We start from the raw sequence: 25,391 nt of genomic DNA, 5'->3' as shown, positions 1-25,391 counted from the left end.
CATCTTATATAGAGCTGCTTATCGTTTTTCATTTAAGGTTTAAAGAGGTTTGGATAGACCACTGATGTACTATCATATTCTCTTTTGCTCGCCAAGAAACTCATTTTTGTTTTTCTATTGTTTTTGTGTTTTTGAAATTTTTCGATGTTTTTGGATTTTCAAATTTTGGATTTACTCCCCTTAAAATCAACAAACTAAGATAAATTTAAAACACAAAGGTATGTACAAAAATGATTTTCCGATGTTGGTTTTACTCTTGCTTGACCTTAATGCCGTTTACCAATAGTAAAAAGTCAAATCTTGATTTGTCAAATGCTTTGGTAAAAAGGTCGGCACGTTGGTCATCGGTGTGGACCTTGACAACATTGACGAGTTTCATAGTGAAACAATCACGTGTGAGGTGATATTTAAGTTCAACGTGTCAGGCCAAAGAGTGTTGTACGAGATGATAATAATTCATAAAGCAGCTTAAATATCGACAGGCATAGGAGAGATTAGAAATTCAAAACCGTATCCTGCAACTGCTTCATGCATTGCAAGGAACCTGAGTGCTCTCCCAAACTGGATATCCACCCGGTGTGGACTTCAAGGCCGATTTTTGTAGCTACTGAGAAATCTCTTCACAGCAACAAGATCAAACACCTCCGGATCCGGCTGGTCTTACACATTGCACCAGCGAAGGCCTTTGTCTTTCTCTTTCAGAAGTAGTGTGCGGATGTTCAATCCACGCCAAGGCATCTGCACACATTTCATAGTATTCTTTCCTGAGGACCCGATCAAAAACCATAACAACCGAATTTTGGCACATTTTTCATCTGGTCGAATTTTTCAACTTCATTCCTTTTTCACCAACATATTCTTCTTCTTTTCTTTTTCCTTCTCTCTCCATCAATGGCAACAACATTCTCCTAGATGTAACAATATTTTGGAGCCTTATGTCGCCGATCTTGTGCATGAACGCTCCACTGTCAACAATCCTAAGACTATCAATAGCTCCTCCTGGAACATCCTGCACACTCATTCAGAGATTAGTTGGAGAGGGGGACCCAAGCCTTCACAGACTTGGGTCGTCCATCATCATCGAGAATTGTAACATCCATTTCCCGATGATTCGGAATTGCGGTAGCTCCCTCTGAAACAGTTACCGATTTTGGTTTCCAAATCTGTTTCAGTTTTTCATGTTTAACATCCGATTTGACAGATTTTGTTTGGATAACCTCCGGTTTTAACACCTATTCAACTTCTTTGTGTTGTTTCTTTTTCTGCTTCATTTCCCGTTGTTTAACAAGACGAGGATCCTGTTTTGGTGAAACAGATCTTTTATGGTAATTGTTACCATGGGGGGGTTCAACCTTTGACTTTCCCTTGGTGAGATATGGACAATTCTTAATGATGTGTCCATACTCACAGCATTCAAAGCATGATCTCCGCTCAACAAACCTCGGAGTATCATAACTGTAAGAGCTTGATGATGAACTTCGTGATCTTGAGGTACTTGGTCCTACATCACAACCGTTTGTTTGTTGTGTATAGTTATTTTGATTGTTTCTTTTCAAAATTTTACTTTGTTTAACAAAAACCGAGTTGGATTTGTTTTCGAAAGTTTCAATCTTATCAGTCCCTCTTGAATTCACGAAGTTTATCTTCCGAAACTTATTCTTGTTTTGGTTCTGTTTGCCTTTTCCATGTTCTTGGGAGGCATGATTTTGTTCACGGAAATCATCAACCTTTGCTTTCAACTTATGAAGATATGGACAATTTCGAATTATATGTCCAATTGTACCACATTCAAAACATGATCTTCGTTCAACAAGCCCCGAAGTATCATGTGATCGTGTTGCCGATGATGATGAACTTTGTGATCCCGAGGTACTAGGTTTTGAATTGCTTGGTTCATTTCTTTTTAGTACTTTTGCTTGTTTAACGAAATCCAAGTTAGATTTGTTTTCAAAAGTTTCGACTTTGTCCGTTCTCTTTGATTTCACAAAGTCCACCTGCTTGTTCTTCTTTTGGGTTTGTTTCTTCTGACCCTTAGTCGGTGATTTTCTTTTTGGTTTGGTATGATTTGGCTGCCTTTTCTCTGTTGGTAATTTCTGATTGCCGTATTGTTTTCGAGTTTCGGCCTTTGGAATAGGAGGACACTGTGTAACTGTAACATGTGGTCCTGTCTTTCCCAAAAATTACTTGTCGAATTTTCAAAGACTTTACTGATTAAGGATTGATTAACATTCTTAATAGGAAAATCTTTGTCTGAGTAAATTTTATCATCACCAACAAGAGTGTACAGCAAATTCACACTCTTCGACTCGTTTGCAGACGAGGACTCGATTGCAATAGTCTTAGCGGGTTTTGCAGGAGGATCACATAAAATATGATTCTCAAAAGGTATGTCCTCTTCTTTGATTTCCGCATCAGACTTTGCTGGATTAGTATCATCGGATTCATCATCAGAAGAATCAGCATCCTCAATAATAACAGGAGGATCCTGATTCGGTTCAGCAGAAGACACACATGCATCTGCTGATACCTCTGAATCTGATGATACTTCTTTCCTGTATCCGAGTCCTATTGCAAATTCTTTAATGTCTAGAGGCACAGATGGTTCAAAGAAAGTTCTATCCTCTTCATCAGGCATTGCATCATAATTGTGTCTCACAGGTGGTGGACATTTCTTGTAACCTATGCATGTGACATCCCGTTTTTCTTTCTGAACGTCAATGATGTGATCCAACACATAGCTAGAGCTGAAATAACTGTCTAGCTTGAGCTGGATCGCCTCACTTTCCGTTTTCACACAAGCCATCTCTTTTTGCATTATCTCAAGGCGAGTTATATACAAATTAATGTCAGTTTGTTTTCTGGAAACCATTTTAGTTAATTCGGTTTTATCTTTCTTTAATTTCTCAATTACCGATTTAAACTCCTTTTCATGGTTTTCATAAAACACGTTGGCTTCAGTGCACTTTGAAAGATGTTTGCTTTGTGTTTGCTTTGCAACTCACACCACTTATCATTCAATGTAACATGTTTGTCTTGCAAGTCAAACAAACTAGCTTGTAAAGCATCATGTTTGCCTTGCAACTCAGACATGTTTGCCTCTAAATCAGCACATTTAACACTCAAACTATCACAATTATCACAGATAACAGCAGTGGGTTCATCGACACTTACCTGACTTGATGAACTGTCGACATTAGCCATAAAGGCTGAATGGAGAGAAGATGAAGAATAAGCAGCTTGATCCACCAAAATAGATCTTCTTTGAGTTCCTGCTGCAGCTTCTTCCAAAAGCTCATCAATATCTGCATCGACTGACGCACTTGATGTGTCATCCACCTGATCATCGCCTGAACTCGAGGATTCTTCATCTGAACTTCTACTGTACCCAGAAGAGTCTTCATCCTCAGAAGATTCACCACCATTGGCGGAAGATTCTCCACCACTGGCGTGATTTAAAGCCTTGACAACCTCAGGAAAACACGCTGTTCCATCCGGAGCATCACCACTCAACTGGATTGACCAATCACAACCTTCATCTACTTGAACCACGAGTGCCTGGTTGGCATTTGATGGTCCTGCTTGGCCTTGGTTATTGACAGGTATCAACGTACGCTCAGTATTCCTGTTCTGACTTTAATGGCTGCCTTGGTTTCTGAAAGGATTCTGGTTCTCATGCTGTGCTGGCTTTGTACATTCCCTTTTGAAATGACCCCGTTCACCACAGTTAAAGCACTTTACTACCTGTTTATCGAACCCATACTTGGTGTCTTTCTTGCTTTCCAAGCTGGTTCTCCCAGTTCTTTCCATGAAATCCTTTGCCCTCCTCACAGCACTTGCAAAGGCCCACTTGATGTCCATTAAATCCATCTCTTCCTTATCTATCTGCTGATAGTCTTCTTGTGTCAGATTAATGTTGCCAATCTGACCTTCCACTAACCCACAGTATGCGCTCACCGAAGTGTTAAGCAGCTCCATATGCTCCTTAGCTACTTCCACACTGACTTTTGAAAAGCTTGATGTGTCGAGCCGTACTGTATTTGGCTTTGATTGCTGACCAGCAGATGATGTACTTCCATAACAAGCTTGTTGCTGAGCAGGAAGTGGATTCCCATATAGATCAGTTGCTATAGTAGATGGCCGATAGGCTTGCTGCTATTGAGGAACTGGCTGTAGAGGATTTCCATACAAGTCTGTTGTCGGTGCTGGCTTGACAGGAACTTGTATTGGATTCCTATATAAATCTGTGCTCGTGACAAATGCCGTCTGAAGAGGAGCATGAGACACTGGTCTTGCAGAGGAGGTGCTTGAGGTTCCATAATACATCTCTGGATTCTGTGGAACTGGAACCTTCTTTGCCTTTAGAGTTTCTTCCTGATCCTTGTTCTCTAAAAGCTGCATGAAGTCGTTGATGTTTGTGGTAGCCAAAACCCCGTTGTATTTCAGAATTTCCAAGAAACTATTCCACTGGGTGGCAATGCATCAGCAAACTTCTTCACTACCTCCACTGGAGTCATTACAACCCCAAAATTACCCAATTCGGTAAGCAAATGATAAAACCGACTTGTCATGTCTCCCAAAGACTCCTTATCCATACACGTGAAGCCATCGAATTCTTTCTTGAGTAGATCATGTCACAATTGACGTGTTGCTTCATTTCCTACCCCTCTGGTCTTCAACGCGTCCCACAACTTCTTTGTTGTCTTGAAACTGAGAAACTGATGGTAAATATCTTTGCTTAACGCCTGAGTAAGAATGGCGTATGCTTTCTTTTCCAGATCATACGTCTTTTTCTGATCTTCAGGAAGATCGGCAAACGTAGCAGCAGATGAAGCGGCAACCTCTATTGTTTGGTCGAAATCTGTGGTGAAACGTAACCACAACTCTGTATTTTGACCCAGCACGTACGTGTAGAACCTATCAACCCATCCCGGATATTCCTTTAAATGCATCAACTTTGGAGGTCGATTCAAACTTCTGGTTTTGCTTTCGCTTAAGAGAATACTTTGAATACTGGGCATCTGATTTGATACGAAAGCCCATTGACCGGTTGAGATAGCGTTTGTTTGCGAAGAAGTGGATACGGGAGATTCGGCCCATAATGGGGATAGACTAGTATTCCTGTACTTTCCCTCATCCGGAGACGGAGTTCCCCACCAACTTGGGTTCATGATTGATAAAGAAAAGTAAATACCTGAAAATCACACCTCAAACAGACAGTTAAGTCACAATTTCACACCTTCTGTCTAAAATTAAGTGTTTCGACGAAAGCAAATTTTGTAAACTTGTTTGACGAAACAAGAAAGTCTTTGACTATTCGACGAAACAGGATTGAAGTATGATTGACCAACGAAACAGATTTTAATTATTGGGCTTTTAAATTGACCAAACAGAAGCCCAAAAGATTGATTATTCTTGTTCAACGAAACTGTTTTTGGGCTTCTTAGACGACGGAACAATATAGGCCCAACAAATCGGCGAAACAGATTCTCGGCCCAAGCGACTAAATGACCCACTACGTGACGAAATAGGGAGACCTTGACAGTTTTGACAAAACAAGATTAATGAGTATGATTATCCGACGAAACAGTGGCCCAATCTGAGTTCGACGAAACGAATTTTGGGCTTTCAAAACAGGCCCAAGCAGACTTTTGTTTCGTCAAAGAACTAGTCCACTTTTCAGTTTCGTCAAGGCTGATTTTGACGAAATGGAAATTGTGTTTCGTTGAATGTCTGTTTCGTCGAAAAAGGTGGTTCTTGACTTTATCCTTATCCTGACACAACAGTCCTGCTTTCGGCTAAGACATGCCTCTTTTCACCAAACAAGTATGGTTTGAATATTATAATCAATTTCAACTTCCAATACACAAACACTTTTCACAAATAATTTCTAAGGATCAAAAAGTTGTTTTTATGAAGAACAACTTAAAGGTATGAAGAACACAACCTAGAAATATGAGTTTTCCGGTGAACTCACAAACTTCCGAAACCCGGTTTTGCTAAAATGTTTAATAAAAACCAAAGACTAACATATAAGCATGAGAATAACACGGTTTTTAACAAAACATAAAGCAAAACACAAGATTAAACCCGATTTTAAGATGTTTTCCAGAAAATATAAACTTTAAAACTCGAAAAACAACCAAGAACACCTTGGTTTTAACAAGGAGAAGAGCCAAGGCTCTGATACCACTTGTAGGTCCGGCTAGGAGGATCTAGTCGCCTAATCCTTGTGTACAAACCAACCCGGTTGTGCGGAATCCAACCGGAAAGGCAAACCGAGATAGAACACGCAAATACACCACACACAATATTCACCGATTAACACCTCTGTATTAATACGTATGAAAGGTTCAGTTACAAGCTCAATGTTTACAGATGTACTCTATAAACTCTCTCAAACTCTCGTGAGTATGTGTTTTTGCTCTCTGTGTGCTCTCCTTGTGTCTAACATTTTCTTATCCACAGACTGACTATTTATAGTCATAGCACCACGAAACGGAACTTGGCGAATCCGAAACTTGGCGAAACATTAAGCTAATTCGACGAAACACAAGATCAAACGACGAAATGGATCATGGTCGACCAAACACTTTGTTTCGTCGACATTCTTTCCTGTTTCGCCAATAGTGGGCTTTGGCCCAATGGTTGAGGCCCATTTCTTTGTTTCGCCAACTTTAGTTTAAGCCCATGTGTTTCTTCGTGTAGATATCAGCCCATGGATCAATGTTCATGATCCTTTGATGGTTTGGACAGTTCTTGATCTTGATGTACATGACGGAGGAAAGTCATGTCATCAACCGACATGTGCCAAGTCGAGTCGCGTCCACAAACATGTATCAACAACTGTTTTTGGAAATAATTTGTTCTAGGCTTTAAAAATAATTTTTTGCTTCCAGATGTTAAATTTAGTTTCACTCTTTGTTATCCGTCTAAAATTAATTTGTTATTCTTTTGAAGTTTTATTTTGTTTCAGTTTTTAACTTAAATGTTTATTGTTCTTTAAATTAAGTTAATTTTGAATATTTTAGAACTTAATATGAACATAAACAGGAAATGCCATTACAAAGAAAAACTATAGGTAAAAATTAATCACAAAAGTGAATAGAAAATTAACGGTTTTCATTATCAATCTAAAGATTCAACAATATCTATCATAGAAAGTTTGAAAGGATTCGATAATACGATTTTTCATTTATGTGCTACAAAGATTCAGAAATCTTTCAAAAAAAAAAATAAATAAATATAACTAACTTTTTTTAAGAATCTTCAAGATTCATTTGTGTGCTTGTTAATCAACTAAAGCTTAGAAAAAACGCCGTTGTAACTGTTGTGATTCTTTTGCGGATCATGGGACCGGATTTGGAAGGCCCAACACCACCACACTAGCTACATTTCTTCATTCTGAGATACTAGATCTGTTGTTCAAAGTAGTCTTCTATCATGAAACTGGAGAAATTCATGGAAATCTCAACACCCTTTGAACTTTGAGAACATTCCATATTCCGATTAGGCAAGTGGCTCTAAATTTCCCAATTTAGTGCACTACTCTCAAAATTTCCACCATTGAGTTCTGATCAAATTCGACTGGACTTCGGCTTTTCTCATAGAGATCGTCATACATGCAATGTCGCATAGGACCCGAAAGCTAAAGATTGAATTCTTGAGTGACAAGCAAACAAGGAGTGAACTTGATTTATCTTTGTTTCGATCTTGTTATCTTGAAAACTCTTTTTGAACATTGACTTTGGGCTTAAAACAAGTCCATCTCCAACATGCGATTTCTGCGCTGGCCACATTGAATGTTGAGCGCATTACATTTACCTTGCAACATCCTAATGAACGTCAGTTTGTGATCTCCGCACCAAGGATCGACTCTTGTGTCGGATCGCTAGGTTTTCATTATCTGCCAAAGATCTTCATTCATTAAAGATATTCCGCCGTAAATCTCTTGAGAAGCAACCCAAGTTTATCGAATTGATGATCAACACATTCCAGCAACTCTATAAGGCAGATATAAAAAGATAAAAAAAGGCAGATAGAAGTCAGGATCAATTCAACCAAAACATTATACAACTTTTTCATGGATTCCAAACCAGATTCGTATAATGGTTTTTACATCTTGCTGACTCAATCAATCACAAATATGCCTTAGAATTTTAGGTTTGATCATTTTCTAATTCAAGAATGTTAAAAAGAGTTTCTTGGCCAAAGCCGGTCCCGAGACTCAAGGCGTATAGTTTGATCATATTCTAGGCGAGAAGCGCAAAAAAAGCGCGGGCCCCAGAAAAAAAGCGCATTTAAAAAACCCTAAAAAGATATATATTCGGTATTAAAAAATAATTCTTTTATTTTCTCAAAATACTAATATATTGGAATACCAAAACTTGTATGATAACACCTTTTTCATAATTTGAATTGCATAATCTACTAAATAAAGTACCAAAACATTATAATACAAAATTTCTTCATTAATTATCAAACGCATCAGATGTGTTAATTATTATTAGATTAGTGTGAGCTAATTTAAAAAGGATTCATTAACATTCATTAACAAAAAGTTCAAAAAGTAATTATTATTTTTTTTAAAAAAAGTAATTAGTTGTAAACTAGAAAAGCTTCTTCATCGATCATCAAAACCATCATGTGTGAATTATTATTAAATGTGCATGGGTTAATTAAAAAAAGGTGTTTAATTATTATTAAATGCGCTTTAAATACCGAAGCGCATCCACTGAATATCTCGCCTAGGCATCCATATCAGTCGCTTTTGAAAACTATCATAATATATATAAATAATTTAACTCCATAAAAACGCCTTGGCCGGGATTTGGCTCTCCAACCCCTTGGTGTGGCCCTATAAACAGCAAAAGATAATGTTCTTAAAAATCATGATAAATTTGTTTGGTAAGATAAGTGATTAGCAAGCAATTAAAACCACACTTAAGCCCAATTGAACTTGAATTAAGATGTAAGGGATAGTTAACAGTTACCAGAAAGACTTAATCAACTCATTTGTAGCTACACTAGTCTCACTATTCTGAAACTTATAGAATATATTCTGCAAAGCCAGAGGAATGCTACCCGATGACATATCATTCTCAGTTGTCGGAATATGATATACAACCTGATTCAAAAGTTAAACATGAGTGACCATATTATACTTTTAGTGAGAATTGAATGATGGGCCATAATGTGAAATCACCAACCTTTCTGAAGTAAGCTGTATGGTATAATGTCTGTATCAGCGAATTCATATAGCAAGTAACTCCTTCATTTTTAAGTCCAGCATAATCCGTTTACAACTTTTAGTATATATATTAAACTGCAGATCCACAAAATCGGCTCAAAATTTAAATTGAAAATGTCCTTAAATTACAATAGATGTAAGGGGTAGCTTTAACAGTTACCTGGGTCGAGATTGTCTTCGAAATCCAATGAGCAGTCAACGATCGTTCTTCAACACCCTGCATGATGATACCAATTTTCTGTTAAGCTTATCAGGTCATGATAAAATCGAATGGATGCTGTAAATTAAACCGCTGCCTGTTTCTAATCACAACCAACGCTTAATCCAAACAAGATAAAAATACAAACTGAAGAAAAGAATTTAAATTAAATGCAATTCACCGATTTTGTGATATCAGGAGGCTTGATTTCATCAAACCCAGCCGATAAAGCAGTGGCCATATAAGGTTGTTTGACGCTGCGCGGCCGTTTGTTGAATATTACCTGATAAAAGAATAGGAGAGATGCTAGGGTTTTTATAATGGGGTTGTCGTTCTAGAATTACAATTTTAACCCCATTATTTTTTTTTCATTCTACTCCTTGAATTTAGTTTAATTGTAAAAATCCTGCCGTTCATATTTAATGAAATATCAGATTTGAGATATCAAAATAAAGACCAACAAGATGAAGGTTCTAGAGATATTAAATTATGGGGCTACCCTACAAACATTAACAATTTCAACCGCATTTATTTTCATCCCCCCCCCCCACTTGTTTATTCCTAATAATAATGTAAGCGTTCATATTTAATAAAGTAATTTTATATCTTCCTATTTTTTAACCTAAGTGTCTTTGTATAGGTGAACAAATCAACAAACCGATGATAAGAATTATTGTTTTTGAAATTGCTTATATTGTCAAAGAATCCTAGCAAAAACTCTCACTGTTTCAGTAGGCTCAATAACAATATTCATTGACAAGATACGAGGTTTTAGTGATAGTTATTTTTTTATTTAGATAACTTCTTTAGTTACTCGTGTCAGAGAAGTAATTTTCTTAAATTTATTCGTTTTCTGACCTATCTCAAAAATAACTATTGCTTTGTGTGATAAAGTTAGAATAATCTTCAAACGCAGTGACCATAGTAATATTCAAACAAGTTCTTTCGAATAAGTATGGTAGTCCATCTCATCAAATATGTTTTGGTGATTTATGTTCACTTTTAACTTTCTTAATTATTTTGCTTTCAGGTTTCATGTGATCTTGCCTTGTGGAATATTACCTGCAAGGATGGAAGTCGTTAAGTCCCTTAGATGAACAAGATACAATAGGAGTGCTACAAAATTGGAAAAACTAAAAGGTAAAAATTTGTCATACAAGCGAATAGACAATTAACCGTTTCCGTTATCAATCTAAAGATTCAACAATCTATCATTGAGAGTTTAAAAAGGTTAGACAAATAAGTTTTTTCATCATTATACTACAAAGATTCAGACTATCATAAAAAATAGATATAACTTCTTTTTCCAAAATAATCTTCAATATTCATTAGTATGCATGTTAATCAATTAAAGCTTAGAAAAACCACCACTGTTGTGATTCATTTGCGGATCATGGGACCATATTCCGATGGCCCAACACCACCACACTAGCTACATTTATTCATTCAGAGATACAAGTTCTATTGTTCAAAGTAGTCTTCTATCATGAAACTGGAGTAATACATGGAAATCCCACCACCATTTGAATTTTGATTAGGCAAGTGGCTCTAAATCCTAATTTTTGCATTGCTCTCTATCTATGCATGATGACGTTGCGATACCTTCAACCATTGAGTACTGACCAAATTTCATCGGTCTTCTGCTTCTCAAAGAGATCATAATCTATGCAATGTCGCATATGACCCTAAAGCTAACGTTTAAATTCTTAGGTGATAAGCAAGCAAGAAGGGGTGAACTTGATTTATCATTGTTTAGATCTCTATAGCTTGAATACTCTGTTCAAGCATTGACTTTTGGCTGAAAACAAGTCAACCTCCAACATGCGATTTTCTGGTTCTGGCCACTTTGAATTTTGAACGTTTTACATTCACATTGCAACTTCCAAATGAAAGAAAGTTTGTGGTCTTCGCACCAAAGATTTCATCATTTACCTATAATGGCATTGCTCAGTTTTCGTTATTTGCCAAAGATCTTCTTTCATTAAAGACAATCCGCTGTAGATCTCTTGAGAAGCAACCAAAGCTTATTGAAATGATGATTGTCACACCCCCAAAATCCACCTGCGGAGTATCACCGCTTGGGAGCGTGACATGACCAGGATCAAGCCACCAATCATATTGAACATGTAGTTAAATCGTAGAAGTTATCCATCAATACGAAAGGTGTTTATCAAAAAAACCAACATAAGTAAATGTAGCGGAAGCATAATGTATAAACCCAAACATAAGTGTTAATGTTTGAAAAGTAATAAGTGTTTATTCACGATCCAAATCCCACAACGACCTGCTCCTCCTAGTGCAAGCTCCTTTAGTACCTAAGGCCCTGCAAGGCATGCAGCAGAGAGTCAACAACTAGTTGAGCGAGTTCACAGAAAGTAAGAGCGTAATAGTAAGTTCATGAGTATCAGGTGGCTCTACTGGGCCGATATAGGTTTCCATTGGTGGGGCTTCCCATGTTATTAATCCACTAGACTATGCGTTACCATAAGTGTTCTACATATCCCGAGAACAGTAATACGTACAATTTACGTAGGATTTACGTAAGTATCCTTCACAACCGAGGATAGGGGTACGTGGGGGTTTATGTAGGTTTTACGTAAGTGCCTGACACAACCGAGGCAGTAGTGAGTATCCGTTCACGTAGGTTTTACGTGAGTGTCCTTCGCAACCTGAGGACAGTGAGTAGCTTAGGTATACGTAGGTTTTACGTATGTATCCTGCACAACCGAGGACGATGGTATGGTAGTCTAGTAATGGTACCCGTATGAATCTATTCAACATTATCTTTTCAATCCCATTCCCAACACCCCGGGAATCCCATGCCTTGGTAAGAGTGTGAACTCACCTTGGGTTTGCTCGGCAGATACACAAAGTTCGGTTAAGCTATATAGTGATCAAACACGTCCTAGCATGGTTATCATACAAGTCAGGTTCGTATTCGAATATAGCACACAGGTTCTACACGTATTGTGGCAATTATAATCATGGCATGCACAAGTATTCATAGCAGTCCAATAGCAGACACGTAACAAGTTTCAAGTATCCGTCCCAATCAATTGGGCTCGTGACAGTGCAAGTCCAAACAGTGTGCATGTGTAGCTGGTCTCGAGTCGAGACTAGGGATCTCGAGTCGCAACAAAAGGAGGTCTCGACTTGTGCCTAAATCACTCGAGACTAGGTGGTCACGAGTCAGGTCTCGAGTCGCAACGGGACTCGCAAATGCAGGTCTCGGGTTGTCATGATCAGGTCGAGATCACACGGTCTCGAGTCGCAACCGGACCCGCAACCGTGGTCTCAGTTTGTGTTGTTTGTGTTGATAAGGTGGTCTCGAGTCGAGACTGAGGGTTCTCGACTCGCAACCCTGGTCGAGACAACGTGTAACAGATTTCCATCTTTTGCAGCTCAATCAAATCCTAAATATCAGCAAACATCTTGGCAATTTCGAAAAACAGATCAATCAACACAATATCCAAACATACGGTTAACCTAATATCGATCAAACAGGCCATCACATCATGAACTCGTATGAACCCTAACCCAATCAACATGAACAATATTCACATGAACAATAATCTATCCATTTATATGAACATCAACCTATATACGCATAACCGAATTTTTTGTGCATAATTTTCCATCGTTTACTAGCATGCATAACCCTAATGTAAACATATACAATCAAAACAATCACAACGTCATCTAATATAAACTAACCGATTATATCATCAACATCACCAAGCATGAAATCGGTAAACATATACTAACCGGGTTAGAGGATTGAAACAAGTGAGGTCTCGAGTGAACAAGGGTGATCCGAACAAGGAATGATCTTCGATCGCCAAAGGGTTGTTGCCGTCGGTTTGAGAGAGAGAATGAGAAGCTAGGGTTTTGTGTGTGATAGTGTTTTTGTGTCACACCCCGATTTCCACGTGTCACCGGTGGGCCCGGTGGGGGAGTATCGTGACGTGGTTGGCAACGTAATAGTCAAACAACACAATTTAATAATGCACAGCGGAAGCAAATTTAAAATAAGATACAACCGAATTTATTTATTGTAATCAAAGTCACAATATCCGGTGTTTATCCACAGCAGGATCGAAACAAAATAACATTTATAGTTCAACAGACTTCTGGCATCCTAAGCTTGCGAGACTTTTTATTGATGCTTAAGAGACAATCCAGCCAATTTCGCTTAGTACCTGCATTCAGTCTTTTTGGGAAAATACGTCAGTTTACACTGGTAAATACAATCAACCGACTCATTTTGGAAAATGATTAAAAATTGGTTTGGATGCGCAAGGCATAAACATTTATTTAACTTGGGAGAATTATTTAACATTATAATCTTGTGAACGAATTACATGTTACTTATGCGTTCAGTAGCCCGGATCTTGTCCGGGTTAAAGATCAATAGACACACCACTTTAAGTGAGTTATACACGGGAGTACGCCTACACCCCGTGCTCAGGTCGTGGCCATCTCGTAAGATGATGCCAAGGATATCCGGGACATGGTCATTAACCCCCCAAAGGCTGTAAAGTAAACAAGACTGTTTAAACGAGCCGATCAAATTATTCAACTACCCACTAAGCGTGGAGATTCGATGCTCGATCAAGCGGCACGCTATGTACCGTAACCCAAGCCCGTATAGGGAAAATAAGTTGAGAGTATTTACCTGATGCAAGTATTAATCACAATAAGCAAAATGCACGTAGCTTTTACTGGTTCTCCTAATCTGGAACGAAGGTTTAATATAACCTATTAGAATACTAACGGGTCTTTAATCAAGCTTAAGCTTAGACCGGTCAGTTTTAACGATACGGTTCGTACGCACGATTAAGCGAAGACCGGATAGAATATGATTTAGACCCGACAAGTTTGATGACTTGTTTAATATGAGTTTACTATTCACATTCTGGGTTTTGAGATAAAAATGATATCGTTTGACCCGTTTCGGCTAGTTTATGCAAACTAGTTACATAAACCGAACCGAACGCGTATAATGCATAACGGGTAACCGAAAGGGTCGCGAACAGGTTTCCTAAGTTAATACGCTTTAATTATGTTGTGATATCATTATGATATCTTCCATAATGCCCATAACGAGTTTAATCCCTAAGTATGCCCCGTAGGGGTATTTCGGTCATTTTAAGGGTTATAAAAGAGATTTATAATACTTCTGAGATACGGGTCTGATTTAATCAGCAAAATTATTAATTTTAACAGACCACAACAGTTGGTGAAGAGTCTCATTTCCCAAAATGGCTTTAAACCCAAATTATGCGTTTAATACGCGTATGAAGCCGTTTTAAGCGACGTACGGTTTAGAATACCATTCTGAGTTTTCTGATCAGCAAAACAGGCTCAAAACACTCTATTTATTATTTTAAATCAGTGGCAATTGGATTGGTATCAAACGGATTCGTAAAACTCGTTTTATGGCCTAAAAGGGCATATTCGGTATTAACCGAATTAATGCGATAAGCCTAGCTTAAGATCAGTTTAAAAATAATTAAAAATCTTCAAAAATCTCAAAATATTATTTAACATCAGTGGGTAAAAGTTTTTGGTACCGAAAATCGGGTTTAGATAGGCTATGCGCTAATCGCGCCGTTTAATTAATAAAAAGCTTATTATTTACGCTAATGCGCATATCTCTTAATCTAGACTTCCGATTGACGTGAAAATTTACGTACATGTTTAATGATCAGTAGCTAAGATTATTGTACTTCCACATTTTCAAAATTCTCGTTGTATGGTCATAAGGGCATTATGGTCCAATTTAAGCGATTAACGGGAACGTGTGCATGCATCGGATAATCAACGAAACAAGTACAGAGACTTATCCTATCATGCAACCCTACCCTAATGAAGCACTAAGGCATCTTCGAATCAAACTAAAGCGGGTCAGAACCGAAGTCAAAGCAAAAGTCAAGGTTTTGCGCCTTTCGGTTCCGAACCGGGTTTAAACAGAAATTTGTCGAGTCGGGCAAGCGTAGACAAGTTTTTATACTTATTACCATGTTATATTAAGGTTAAAACAGGTTACACACCTCTCGGATCATTAATCGTGCATTAAATCGTATTTTGTAATTCTGTTGACTTTTTCGGTCAACGTTTGACCCGACAAACGACCTAGTTAGGTCTGGAATTGGTACTTGCCCTTATAAGGGTTTGATACCCATATAATTACCTATCTAACGGTACATTTAATTTGACATACGACTGAGCTATCGACACTTAATCACGAAGTCAACCGTTAAGCACGATATATTGACTTTTAAGCTATTTATAAAGCTAGAATTAATTTAGAAGGGTTAGGCAACTTACTAGATGATTAATGGTTGATTAGGAAGGCCCTTGATCTGCTTGTAAGCTCCTCCAATGCTCAGATTGCTTGTAAATGGTGTGAGGAAAGGTTGTGACTTGAAGGTCCTTTATATAGTGGATTAAGACACCATAGATGATTGACAAACATGTCTAGGACACCCCACAACTTATTGACACATGCCCTAGTGTTCTAGGGGGTGTTTTAGGGGCCAATGGGTGAAGAATGATCGATCAAAATGGAGTAACATGGCTGTGGCAGACAAGGGATCAAAAAAATAAAGTTTCGGACCAGATGTAGCAGTCGCGTAGCGCTACTGCATGAGCAGTTAGTGCTCGCGCTACGCGAGCCCCTAGGGTCATCCAACAAAACTTTTATTATTTGCAGTTTTGGTCCCTGGCTCTTCAAACTTTGACTAGGCACTTGTTTATTGCAGTTTGAGCCCTCGTAATTGATCTATAAGGGCCTCAAGACATATACCCACTTTGTTAAGTCCCCGGGTAACTTTATTGTTACCCGAAAAGGCCTAATTTTCAATGTTGACACTTTAACCCCTCGCACACGAATCAGATCACAACTTTCTCATACGTTATCGAAACTTTACGAAATTTAAACCGTGTATTCTAGTGAGCATAATTAACCGTTACAAGGCTTCGGGTTTGTCAAAAGGTCACTCAGAGGTATACTTTAAACATGTTGACACATTTAGCCCCTGTAATTTGAACTCTCTCACTTTTAGCTTCGTATGATCCATGATTTATTCGTTTGAAGGTATGAGCATCGTGTAGGGTTAATGTACATTATGTTTATTCACAGTTGACACTTAGAATACGTATATTCACATACTTTGCATGTTTGTCAACTTTAGTCCTTCTATAATATTTCTTCCACACGTTTAAACATTTGACACGTGTCTACATATTATAGGACGTGAATTTCCGAGGTGTTACATCCTCACCCCCTTAAAATAAATCTCGACCCGAGATTTACTGAAATAAGTAAGGGTACTTTTCTTTCATCGTGGATTCAACTTCCCACGTGTATTCGGGACCTCTACGAGCATCCCATTTGACCTTTACAATAGGTACGTGCTTCCTTCTAAGCTTCTTCACCTGTCGATCTTCAATCGACAAAGGTTTTTCAACAAATTTTAAGCTCTCGTCTATATGCACATCTGAGTGTGGTATGATTAGTGACTCGTCAGCGGTGCACTTCTTCAGGTTGCAGATGTGGAACACATTGTGAATCCCACTGAGCTCTTCAGGTAAGTTTAGCTTATAGGCAACTGATCCGACACGTTCGATAACCTCGAAAGGCCCTATGTATCTCGGGCTTAGCTTGCCTTTCTTACCAAACCGCATCACCCCCTTCCAGGGTGACACTTTAAGTAGGACTTTGTCACCTACTTCGAAGTGAAAATCCTTACGCCTTGGATCAGCGTAACTCTTCTGCCTATCCCGGGCAGCCTTGAGACGGTCACGAATCTGGACAATCTTATCCGTTGTTTCGAACACTATCTCTGGTCCTGATAACTGGACATCTCCAACCTCCGCCCAACACACTGGCGATCTACACTTTCTACCGTACAATGCCTCAAAGGGTGCAGCCTTAATGCTGGTATGGTAGCTATTGTTGTAGGAGAACTCGATTAATGGTAGGTTCTTATCCCAACTATCACCCAAATCGATCGCACATGCACGCAGCATATCTTCCAATGTTTGAATAGTACGTTCACTCTGACCGTCAGTCTGAGGATGATAAGCCGTACTAAAATTTAGACGTGTGCCCAAAGATTGTTGGAAACTCTTCCAAAAATGTGACGTGTATCTGGTATCTCTGTCAGAGATAATAGACACAGGTATGCCATGCAAGGCTACAATCTTATCAACGTATAGCTGGGCTAACATATCTGAGCTATAAGTCTCCTTGATGGGTAAGAAATGTGCTGACTTAGTCAGTCGATCAACTATAACCCATATTGTATCATTTCCTTTCCTCGTCTTGGGTAACTTGGTAATAAAATCCATAGTTACGCACTCCCACTTCCACTCGGGAAGTTCAGGCTGTTGTAGCAAGCCTGATGGCTTTTGATGCTCAGCTTTGGCTTGTGCACAAGTCAAGCATTTGGCTACATGGGCGGCTACCGACTTTTTCAAGCCTATCCACCAATAATTTGCCTTCAGATCTTGGTACATCTTATCAGCTCCAGGGTGAATGGAATATTTGGAGCTATGGGCTTCCTGGAGGATAACATCTCGTAGTCCTCCATGAACTGGAACCCATATTCGTCCGTTTAATCTTAAAATTCCGTCTCTGCTAAGAGTCAACTGCTCCTCAGTTACTCCTAACTTTTCATTCGGGTAATTGGCTTCCAACACAGCTTCCTTCTGTGCAGCTAACAACCTTTCCATTAGGTTGTTCCTCACTTCTATGCTTTTGGCATTGATTCGGATGGGTTTCACCCTTTCCTTACGACTCAAGGCATCGGCGACTACATTCGCCTTGCCGGGATGGTATCTGATTTCACAATCATAATCATTCAAGGTCTCCATCCAACGGCGTTGCCTCATGTTTAATTCCTTCTGGTTAAACAAATGCTGGAGGCTCTTGTGATCAGAATAGATCACAAACTTGATTCCATAAAGATAGTGCCTCCACAATTTCAGCGCGAACACGACGGCACCCAATTCCAAATCATGGGTGGTGTAGTTCTTTTCATGCACCTTTAATTGTCGTGACGCATAGGCAATAACCTTGCCTTTCTGCATAAGCACACACCCCATACCGGTGTGTGAAGCATCGCAGTAAACTACGAATTCTTCAGTGCCTTCAGGTAAAGTCAGTATAGGAGCGTTGCTCAACTTCTGCTTGAGAATATCGAATGCTTCTTGCTGCTTAGGGCCCCAAACGAACTTAATCTTCTTCTTAGTTAGAGAAGTTAGGGGTGCAGCAATCCTTGAAAAATTTTCGATGAAACGCCTGTAATATCCTGCCAATCCCAGGAAGCTACGTATCTCCGTAGGCGTCTTTGGCTCTTGCCAATTCATAACAGCTTCTACTTTAGCGGGATCCACTTGGATACCACTCTTACTGACCACATGTCCAAGAAATTGGACTTCTCGTAGCCAAAATTCACACTTAGAGAATTTGGCATAGAGCTTCTCCTGACGTAGAAGTTTGAGAATACAACGAAGGTGTTTCTCATGGTCAGCTTGGTTCTTAGAATAAATAAGAATGTCGTCGATGAAAACGATGACAAATTTATCCAAGTATGGCTTGCAGACGCGATTCATGAGATCCATGAACGCGGCTGGTGCATTAGTGAGCCCAAAAGGCATCACTAGGAACTCGTAGTGTCCGTAACGAGTCCTAAATGCAGTTTTGTGAACGTCTTCATCTTTGACCTTCAATTGATGGTAGCCTGACCTCAAATCAATTTTTGAGAAGTAACTTGCCCCTTGCAGCTGATCGAACAAATCGTCGATTCTGGGCAGAGGATACCTATTCTTGATCGTGACTTTATTAAGCTCGCGATAGTCAATGCACAGACGCATCGACCCATCCTTCTTCTTGACAAACAAAATTGGCGCTCCCCAAGGAGATGAACTAGGTCTAATGAAACCTTTAGCCAGCAATTCATCTAGCTGCGTCCGCAACTCCTTCATTTCTGTGGGTGCCAACCTGTATGGTGCTCTAGCAACTGGTGCCGCTCCGGGGATGATATCGATCCTGAATTCGACTTGTCTATCTGGTGGTAGACCAGGTAGATCTTCAGGAAACACTTCTGGGTATTCAGAAATGACAGGGATGTCTTCTAACTTTGGTTTAGGCTCGTCAATGATCACTTGCGCCATGTAAATGACACACCCCTTCTTCAAACACTTGGAAGCCTTGAGCATAGTCACCTGCTCAGGCAGCCCATACTGGGTATCTCCCCGAATGGTAAGGGGCTCTCCAGACGGAGTCTTTATTACCACTTGCTTCTGGTTGCAGACAATTTGGGCCTGGTTATGAGATAACCAGTCCATACCCAGAACTATGTCAAAACCAGCCAATTTAAACGGAAGTAGAGACAGAGGAAAAGAATGGTTCTTAATGGATATAACACATCCATCTAACATAGTTGAGACGGGTTCTATGGTTCCATCTGCTAACTCTACCTCATAATTTACTTTTAAGGCTTTGACAGGTAATTTCAGCAATTCACAAAATTTATGATCTACGAAAGACTTATCTGCTCCTGAATCAAAAAGTACTCTTGCAAAGACATCATTTACAAGGAATGTACCTGTTATGACATTATCGTCTTGCACAGCCTCTTTCGCGTCCATTTTGAAGACTCTAGCATTAGTCTTCTTAACCTCCTCGGGCTTCTTGTTGTACTTTGGGCAGTTGGTCTTGATGTGCCCCTTTTCATTGCAACGGTAGCACGTTGCGTCTTTTATCTTTTTGCAATCCAGGGTTTTGTGATCCGTGGACTTGCAAATTCCACAAGCAAAGGGTTTTGACTGAGTCTGAGAGTTTGACTCCAGTCTGCACTTTCCATAGTGCTGCTTCTTGCAAATTTTACACTTGGGCTTTTCACCAGAATTATGCCCATCCTTCCTCGACTCCGACCCTTTCTTGTTGTCACCGCTCCCACGGTGCTTCTTGTTCGACTTCCGCGAACCATCGTCTTCACGCTTCCTTTTCTCGGCCTCCTTATTCCTCAGCGATCTCTGCCTGACCGCATCCAGAGTGAGGGATAAGGAAATGTCAGCTACAGACCTGAAGGTAGCTGGCCGAGAAGCTTTTACGCTTGCCTTGATTTCCGGGGCTAAACCTCCGATAAAGCGAGCGATTCTTTTTGGTTCCGGGGTTACCAGGTAAGGAACCAACCGGGACAGCGTATTGAAGCTTGTCAGGTAAGCTTGACAGTCTAGGTTCGTCATCACCAACGATAGAAAGTCAGATTCTATCTTCTCCACCTCATGTTGAGGGCAGTAGTTATCCTTGATTAGGGCGACAAATTGATCCCACGACATATTATACAATGGGATTTTTCCGGTGGCCTCAATCAGAGATCTCCACCATGCTAACGCTTCACCCTTGAAGGATTGTGACACAAACTTAACTACATCCCTTTCAGCGCACCCGCTGATATCTACCACCGTGTCCATCTCGTCCAGCCAAGTCATACAGTCGACGGCCCCCTTTTCCCCAGTAAAATCCCTGGGCTTGCAAGACACGAAGTACTTATAGGTGCAACCCTTGTTACGGGGTTCTTGATGCAGTACTAATTGTTGAGATGGGTCACTTTGATGGTTGGTGGACTGACGGTCATCACCATCTTTCTTGGGTCCATTCTTTTTGGGAGGAGGCTTGCTATGAGCCTCAGAATGTGCCTTGGGCTCTGAATGTGGTGCAGAGTGGGTCCTACTTCGAGTACCACTATATTCCTCATATTGCCTTTCCAAAGCCTGTGTAACAGCGCCGTCTATGATCGCTTTTAATTCAGCACCCGTTAACGTAATCTGGCCGTTCCCATTTTGCTCCACTGGATGGCTATTTATTTCATTTGAGTCAGCCATTTGGATTGAGCTGTTGCAGAAAACAAGGACAATGTTTTATTTGGGAGTTTTTAAGGAATTACCCCTTAGGGTAACTCGTTAACCATGGTAATCAGAGACCATATTTGGTTAACTTATTAATCGTATTAATTTAGGATTTCAATTAAAATTTATCCTAATTGTAAACAATAACAATATATATTAGCACATAAGGCTTAGTCACATGGACAATTTGAATTTTAAGCTATGATTTCAGAGAATCAAGACTTTTAAGGTTTGAACCAAGTTCTTTACCCTCATCAGACAGGGAGTCATAGCTACCTCTGCCTTATGGCTCATATGGAAGTGAGCTGGGTTCGTAGGCACCATATTACCATGTATGGTAAATTATGACCATCTTAATTGATGCTCTCAACCCATGATTCAGAGATCATATAATTGGGTTTGGAATCTTCTAAAGAATCCTTATATATATATAAGAATGACATATGATTTTAACGAATCACTTCTGCCAGGAGTGTTAACATGTTTTAAGATGTTAACAGGGATTTGAATCTTTTAAACGGGTCTTACCATCTTGGCCCGGTCTTTCAATTGACTCGAGGGCTAGGTTTCACACTTAAGATTCTTAATTAATATTTAAATAGGCAGATTATTTTCAAAAGGAATGAATATAAATTAATTATGCACATAAGGCAAACATGAATTTTTTTTTTTTTTTTTTTATAACACAAACATTCCATTAATTATACATAGGTTACACGCTGCCCTAAACGGGTCTTTTCAAACAACATTTACCCACGCAGGGGTTTAAACAAATACTTGCCCACGCAGGGGCTCAATAACACACATACCCACGCAGGGGTTTAATAGCAACACATGCCCACGCAGGGGCCTAATAACATAATAGTCCACGCAGGGACTTACACAATAAAATACCCTCGCAGGGGTTGACAGAAAGATAGACCCACGCAGGGGTCAAATTAAACATACATACCTACATACATACCCACGCAGGGGTTTATACAATAAGATATGCCCACGCAGGGGCTTAACAACAGTTGGAAGGAGTCAGCGGTCCTTCTTGCTCTTCCCTTTGATCAAGCTTGTCAGTCCCTGGAAGAACGTTTCTCGCTCCCTTCGCTCCCTGTGAAATTCTCGCTCTACATAGTCCAATCTTTGCAGAATTTCTTCATGCTCTGGTGGGGAGAACCTTGGTGGTTGCGATTGTGCCCGAACAATAGGTCTGGGAGGTATCGGGTACCCACGAGTTGGGTATCCTACTCCCCATGGATCTCCATAGGGTCCTTGAGTGTTATAGTTAGCCGTTACCATGTACGGGTCTGCTTCGGCATAGTTGTAGTTGTTGTGCACTGGCGGTTCGAACGGGTTATACGCCATGGAACTCGTGTATGCCGGAATTGGGTTATCAAAACCCATAGGCGGAGGTTGCGGTGCAACTGGTTGCGAAGGCCCACCCATTTGTGGATCTTCTTGATGTGGCGGGTAGTGGCTGGCACTTGATTGGCGTGGAGAACTAAAATGAAAGTCTCCTGTTCGCACAGACATGCGCGCTCCGGTTCTCCTACGCCTTGGTGGTTGCGGGGGTGCCGGTTGAACTGGTGGCGGAGGAGGTGGTGGCGTGACTGCCACGAACCTTGGATCCTCAGGGGAATCTTGTTGCTGCTGTTGCTGCTGCTGAGGCGGCGAATGGCGAGGAGGCGTATAGTACCATTCGTGCCTGGTAAACATGGCTTGAAAGCTATCAGGACCAACATAGGGCGATCCGTGAAAGGAAGATCCGTCAGAGATCTCTATCGGGTGGTTTGGTGTGCCACTGGCAGGCTCGACAGGGTCCGTATCCTCGTCCATGTCGTCCGCATGATCTCCAGAGAAATGATCTTCTGGACCTAATGGGTTAAAATTTCCTGGTTCTTGTAGGAAGTTTGCCGGGTTAAACCGGCCCCTAAAAACTGGTGTAGGGTCACCGAAGGAGTTGTGCGATAAGGATCGCTGTAATGGTATGTATGAAGGTTGAGGGTTGCTGGCCTCGTAATCCGATCGTGGCCCATAAGGGTTAGGAGGTGTTGAACTGTGTGAGACCGACCGTCGAGCTGGCTCAAAGAGGTTCCTCCGGTTCTGCTGGGGATCGTCACTCTCCGTGGTGGATGGAGCTCTCGCATTCGAGGGTCCAGCTTCATTATTATTGGGGGCGGTGATTGGCCCCTTGCCCCTTCCTCTTCTCCTGAAGAATCTTGGCGGCATTTTGGTAATTCCTGTCAATATGGCATGAGATAACCAAACAAAATATATGCAAAAATAAAGGTCAAATTAATAGCAGAATTTGTCCTAGGTTTTAAGTCTAGACTCGAAATTTAGGGTTGTGCAATTGTGTAACTGAGATTAAACACAAAAGGCTAGTGTTTAATTCACTCAGCGTTGGCTCTGATACCAACCTGTCACACCCCGATTTCCACGTGTCACCGGTGGGCCCGGTGGGGGAGTATCGTGACGTGGTTGGCAACGTAATAGTCAAACAACACAATTTAATAATGCACAGCGGAAGCAAATTTAAAATAAGATACAACCGAATTTATTTATTGTAATCAAAGTCACAATATCCGGTGTTTATCCACAGCAGGATCGAAACAAAATAACATTTATAGTTCACAGACTTCTGGCATCCTAAGCTTGCGAGACTTTTTATTGATGCTTAAGAGACAATCCAGCCAATTTCGCTTAGTACCTGCATTCAGTCTTTTTGGGAAAATACGTCAGTTTACACTGGTAAATACAATCAACCGACTCATTTTGGAAAATGATTAAAAATTGGTTTGGATGCGCAAGGCATAAACATTTATTTAACTTGGGAGAATTATTTAACATTATAATCTTGTGAACGAATTACATGTTACTTATGCGTTCAGTAGCCCGGATCTTGTCCGGGTTAAAGATCAATAGACACACCACTTTAAGTGAGTTATACACGGGAGTACGCCTACACCCCGTGCTCAGGTCGTGGCCATCTCGTAAGATGATGCCAAGGATATCCGGGACATGGTCATTAACCCCCCAAAGGCTGTAAAGTAAACAAGACTGTTTAAACGAGCCGATCAAATTATTCAACTACCCACTAAGCGTGGAGAATTCGATGCTCGATCAAGCGGCACGCTATGTACCGTAACCCAAGCCCGTATAGGGAAAATAAGTTGAGAGTATTTACCTGATGCAAGTATTAATCACAATAAGCAAAATGCACGTAGCTTTTACTGGTTCTCCTAATCTGGAACGAAGGTTTAATATAACCTATTAGAATACTAACGGGTCTTTAATCAAGCTTAAGCTTAGACCGGTCAGTTTTAACGATACGGTTCGTACGCACGATTAAGCGAAGACCGGATAGAATATGATTTAGACCCGACAAGTTTGATGACTTGTTTAATATGAGTTTACTATTCACATTCTGGGTTTTGAGATAAAAATGATATCGTTTGACCCGTTTCGGCTAGTTTATGCAAACTAGTTACATAAACCGAACCGAACGCGTATAATGCATAAACGGGTAACCGAAAGGGTCGCGAACAGGTTTCCTAAGTTAATACGCTTTAATTATGTTGTGATATCATTATGATATCTTCCATAATGCCCATAACGAGTTTAATCCCTAAGTATGCCCCGTAGGGGTATTTCGGTCATTTTAAGGGTTATAAAAGAGATTTATAATACTTCTGAGATACGGGTCTGATTTAATCAGCAAAATTATAATTTAACAGACCACAACAGTTGGTGAAGAGTCTCATTTCCCAAAATGGCTTTAAACCCAAATTATGCGTTTAATACGCGTATGAAGCCGTTTTAAGCGACGTACGGTTAGAATACCATTCTGAGTTTTCTGATCAGCAAAACAGGCTCAAAACACTCTATTTATTATTTTAAATCAGTGGCAATTGGATTGGTATCAAACGGATTCGTAAAACTCGTTTTATGGCCTAAAAGGGCATATTCGGTATTAACCGAATTAATGCGATAAGCCTAGCTTAAGATCAGTTTAAAAATAATTAAAAATCT

The 25,391-nt window shown here is 40.0% G+C and overlaps 1 protein-coding gene and 1 long non-coding RNA gene across 2 annotated transcripts; both read right to left on the bottom strand.

The window, feature by feature from the left end:
• Nucleotides 1-8,976: 8,976 nt before the first annotated feature.
• Nucleotides 8,977-9,721, bottom strand: LOC110935325. Its single transcript, XR_004876878.1, has 4 exons — nt 9,628-9,721; nt 9,408-9,464; nt 9,207-9,322; nt 8,977-9,124 (listed from the first exon to the last, which is right to left on the bottom strand). It is a non-coding gene; the product is annotated as an uncharacterized LOC110935325 (long non-coding RNA).
• Nucleotides 9,722-22,394: 12,673 nt separating this feature from the next.
• On the bottom strand, nt 22,395-23,588 carry LOC118485742 (extensin-like). The gene has a single exon (XM_035982169.1). It carries the CDS (start codon nt 23,586-23,588, stop codon nt 22,395-22,397), a length of 1,194 nt encoding a protein of 397 aa, XP_035838062.1.
• Nucleotides 23,589-25,391: the final 1,803 nt, after the last annotated feature.

This window comes from Helianthus annuus, chromosome 13 (genome assembly GCF_002127325.2).
Source record: "Helianthus annuus cultivar XRQ/B chromosome 13, HanXRQr2.0-SUNRISE, whole genome shotgun sequence".
In the NCBI taxonomy this organism is placed as follows: domain Eukaryota; kingdom Viridiplantae; phylum Streptophyta; class Magnoliopsida; order Asterales; family Asteraceae; genus Helianthus; species Helianthus annuus.
This window is presented reverse-complemented; position numbering and strand designations above follow the sequence as displayed.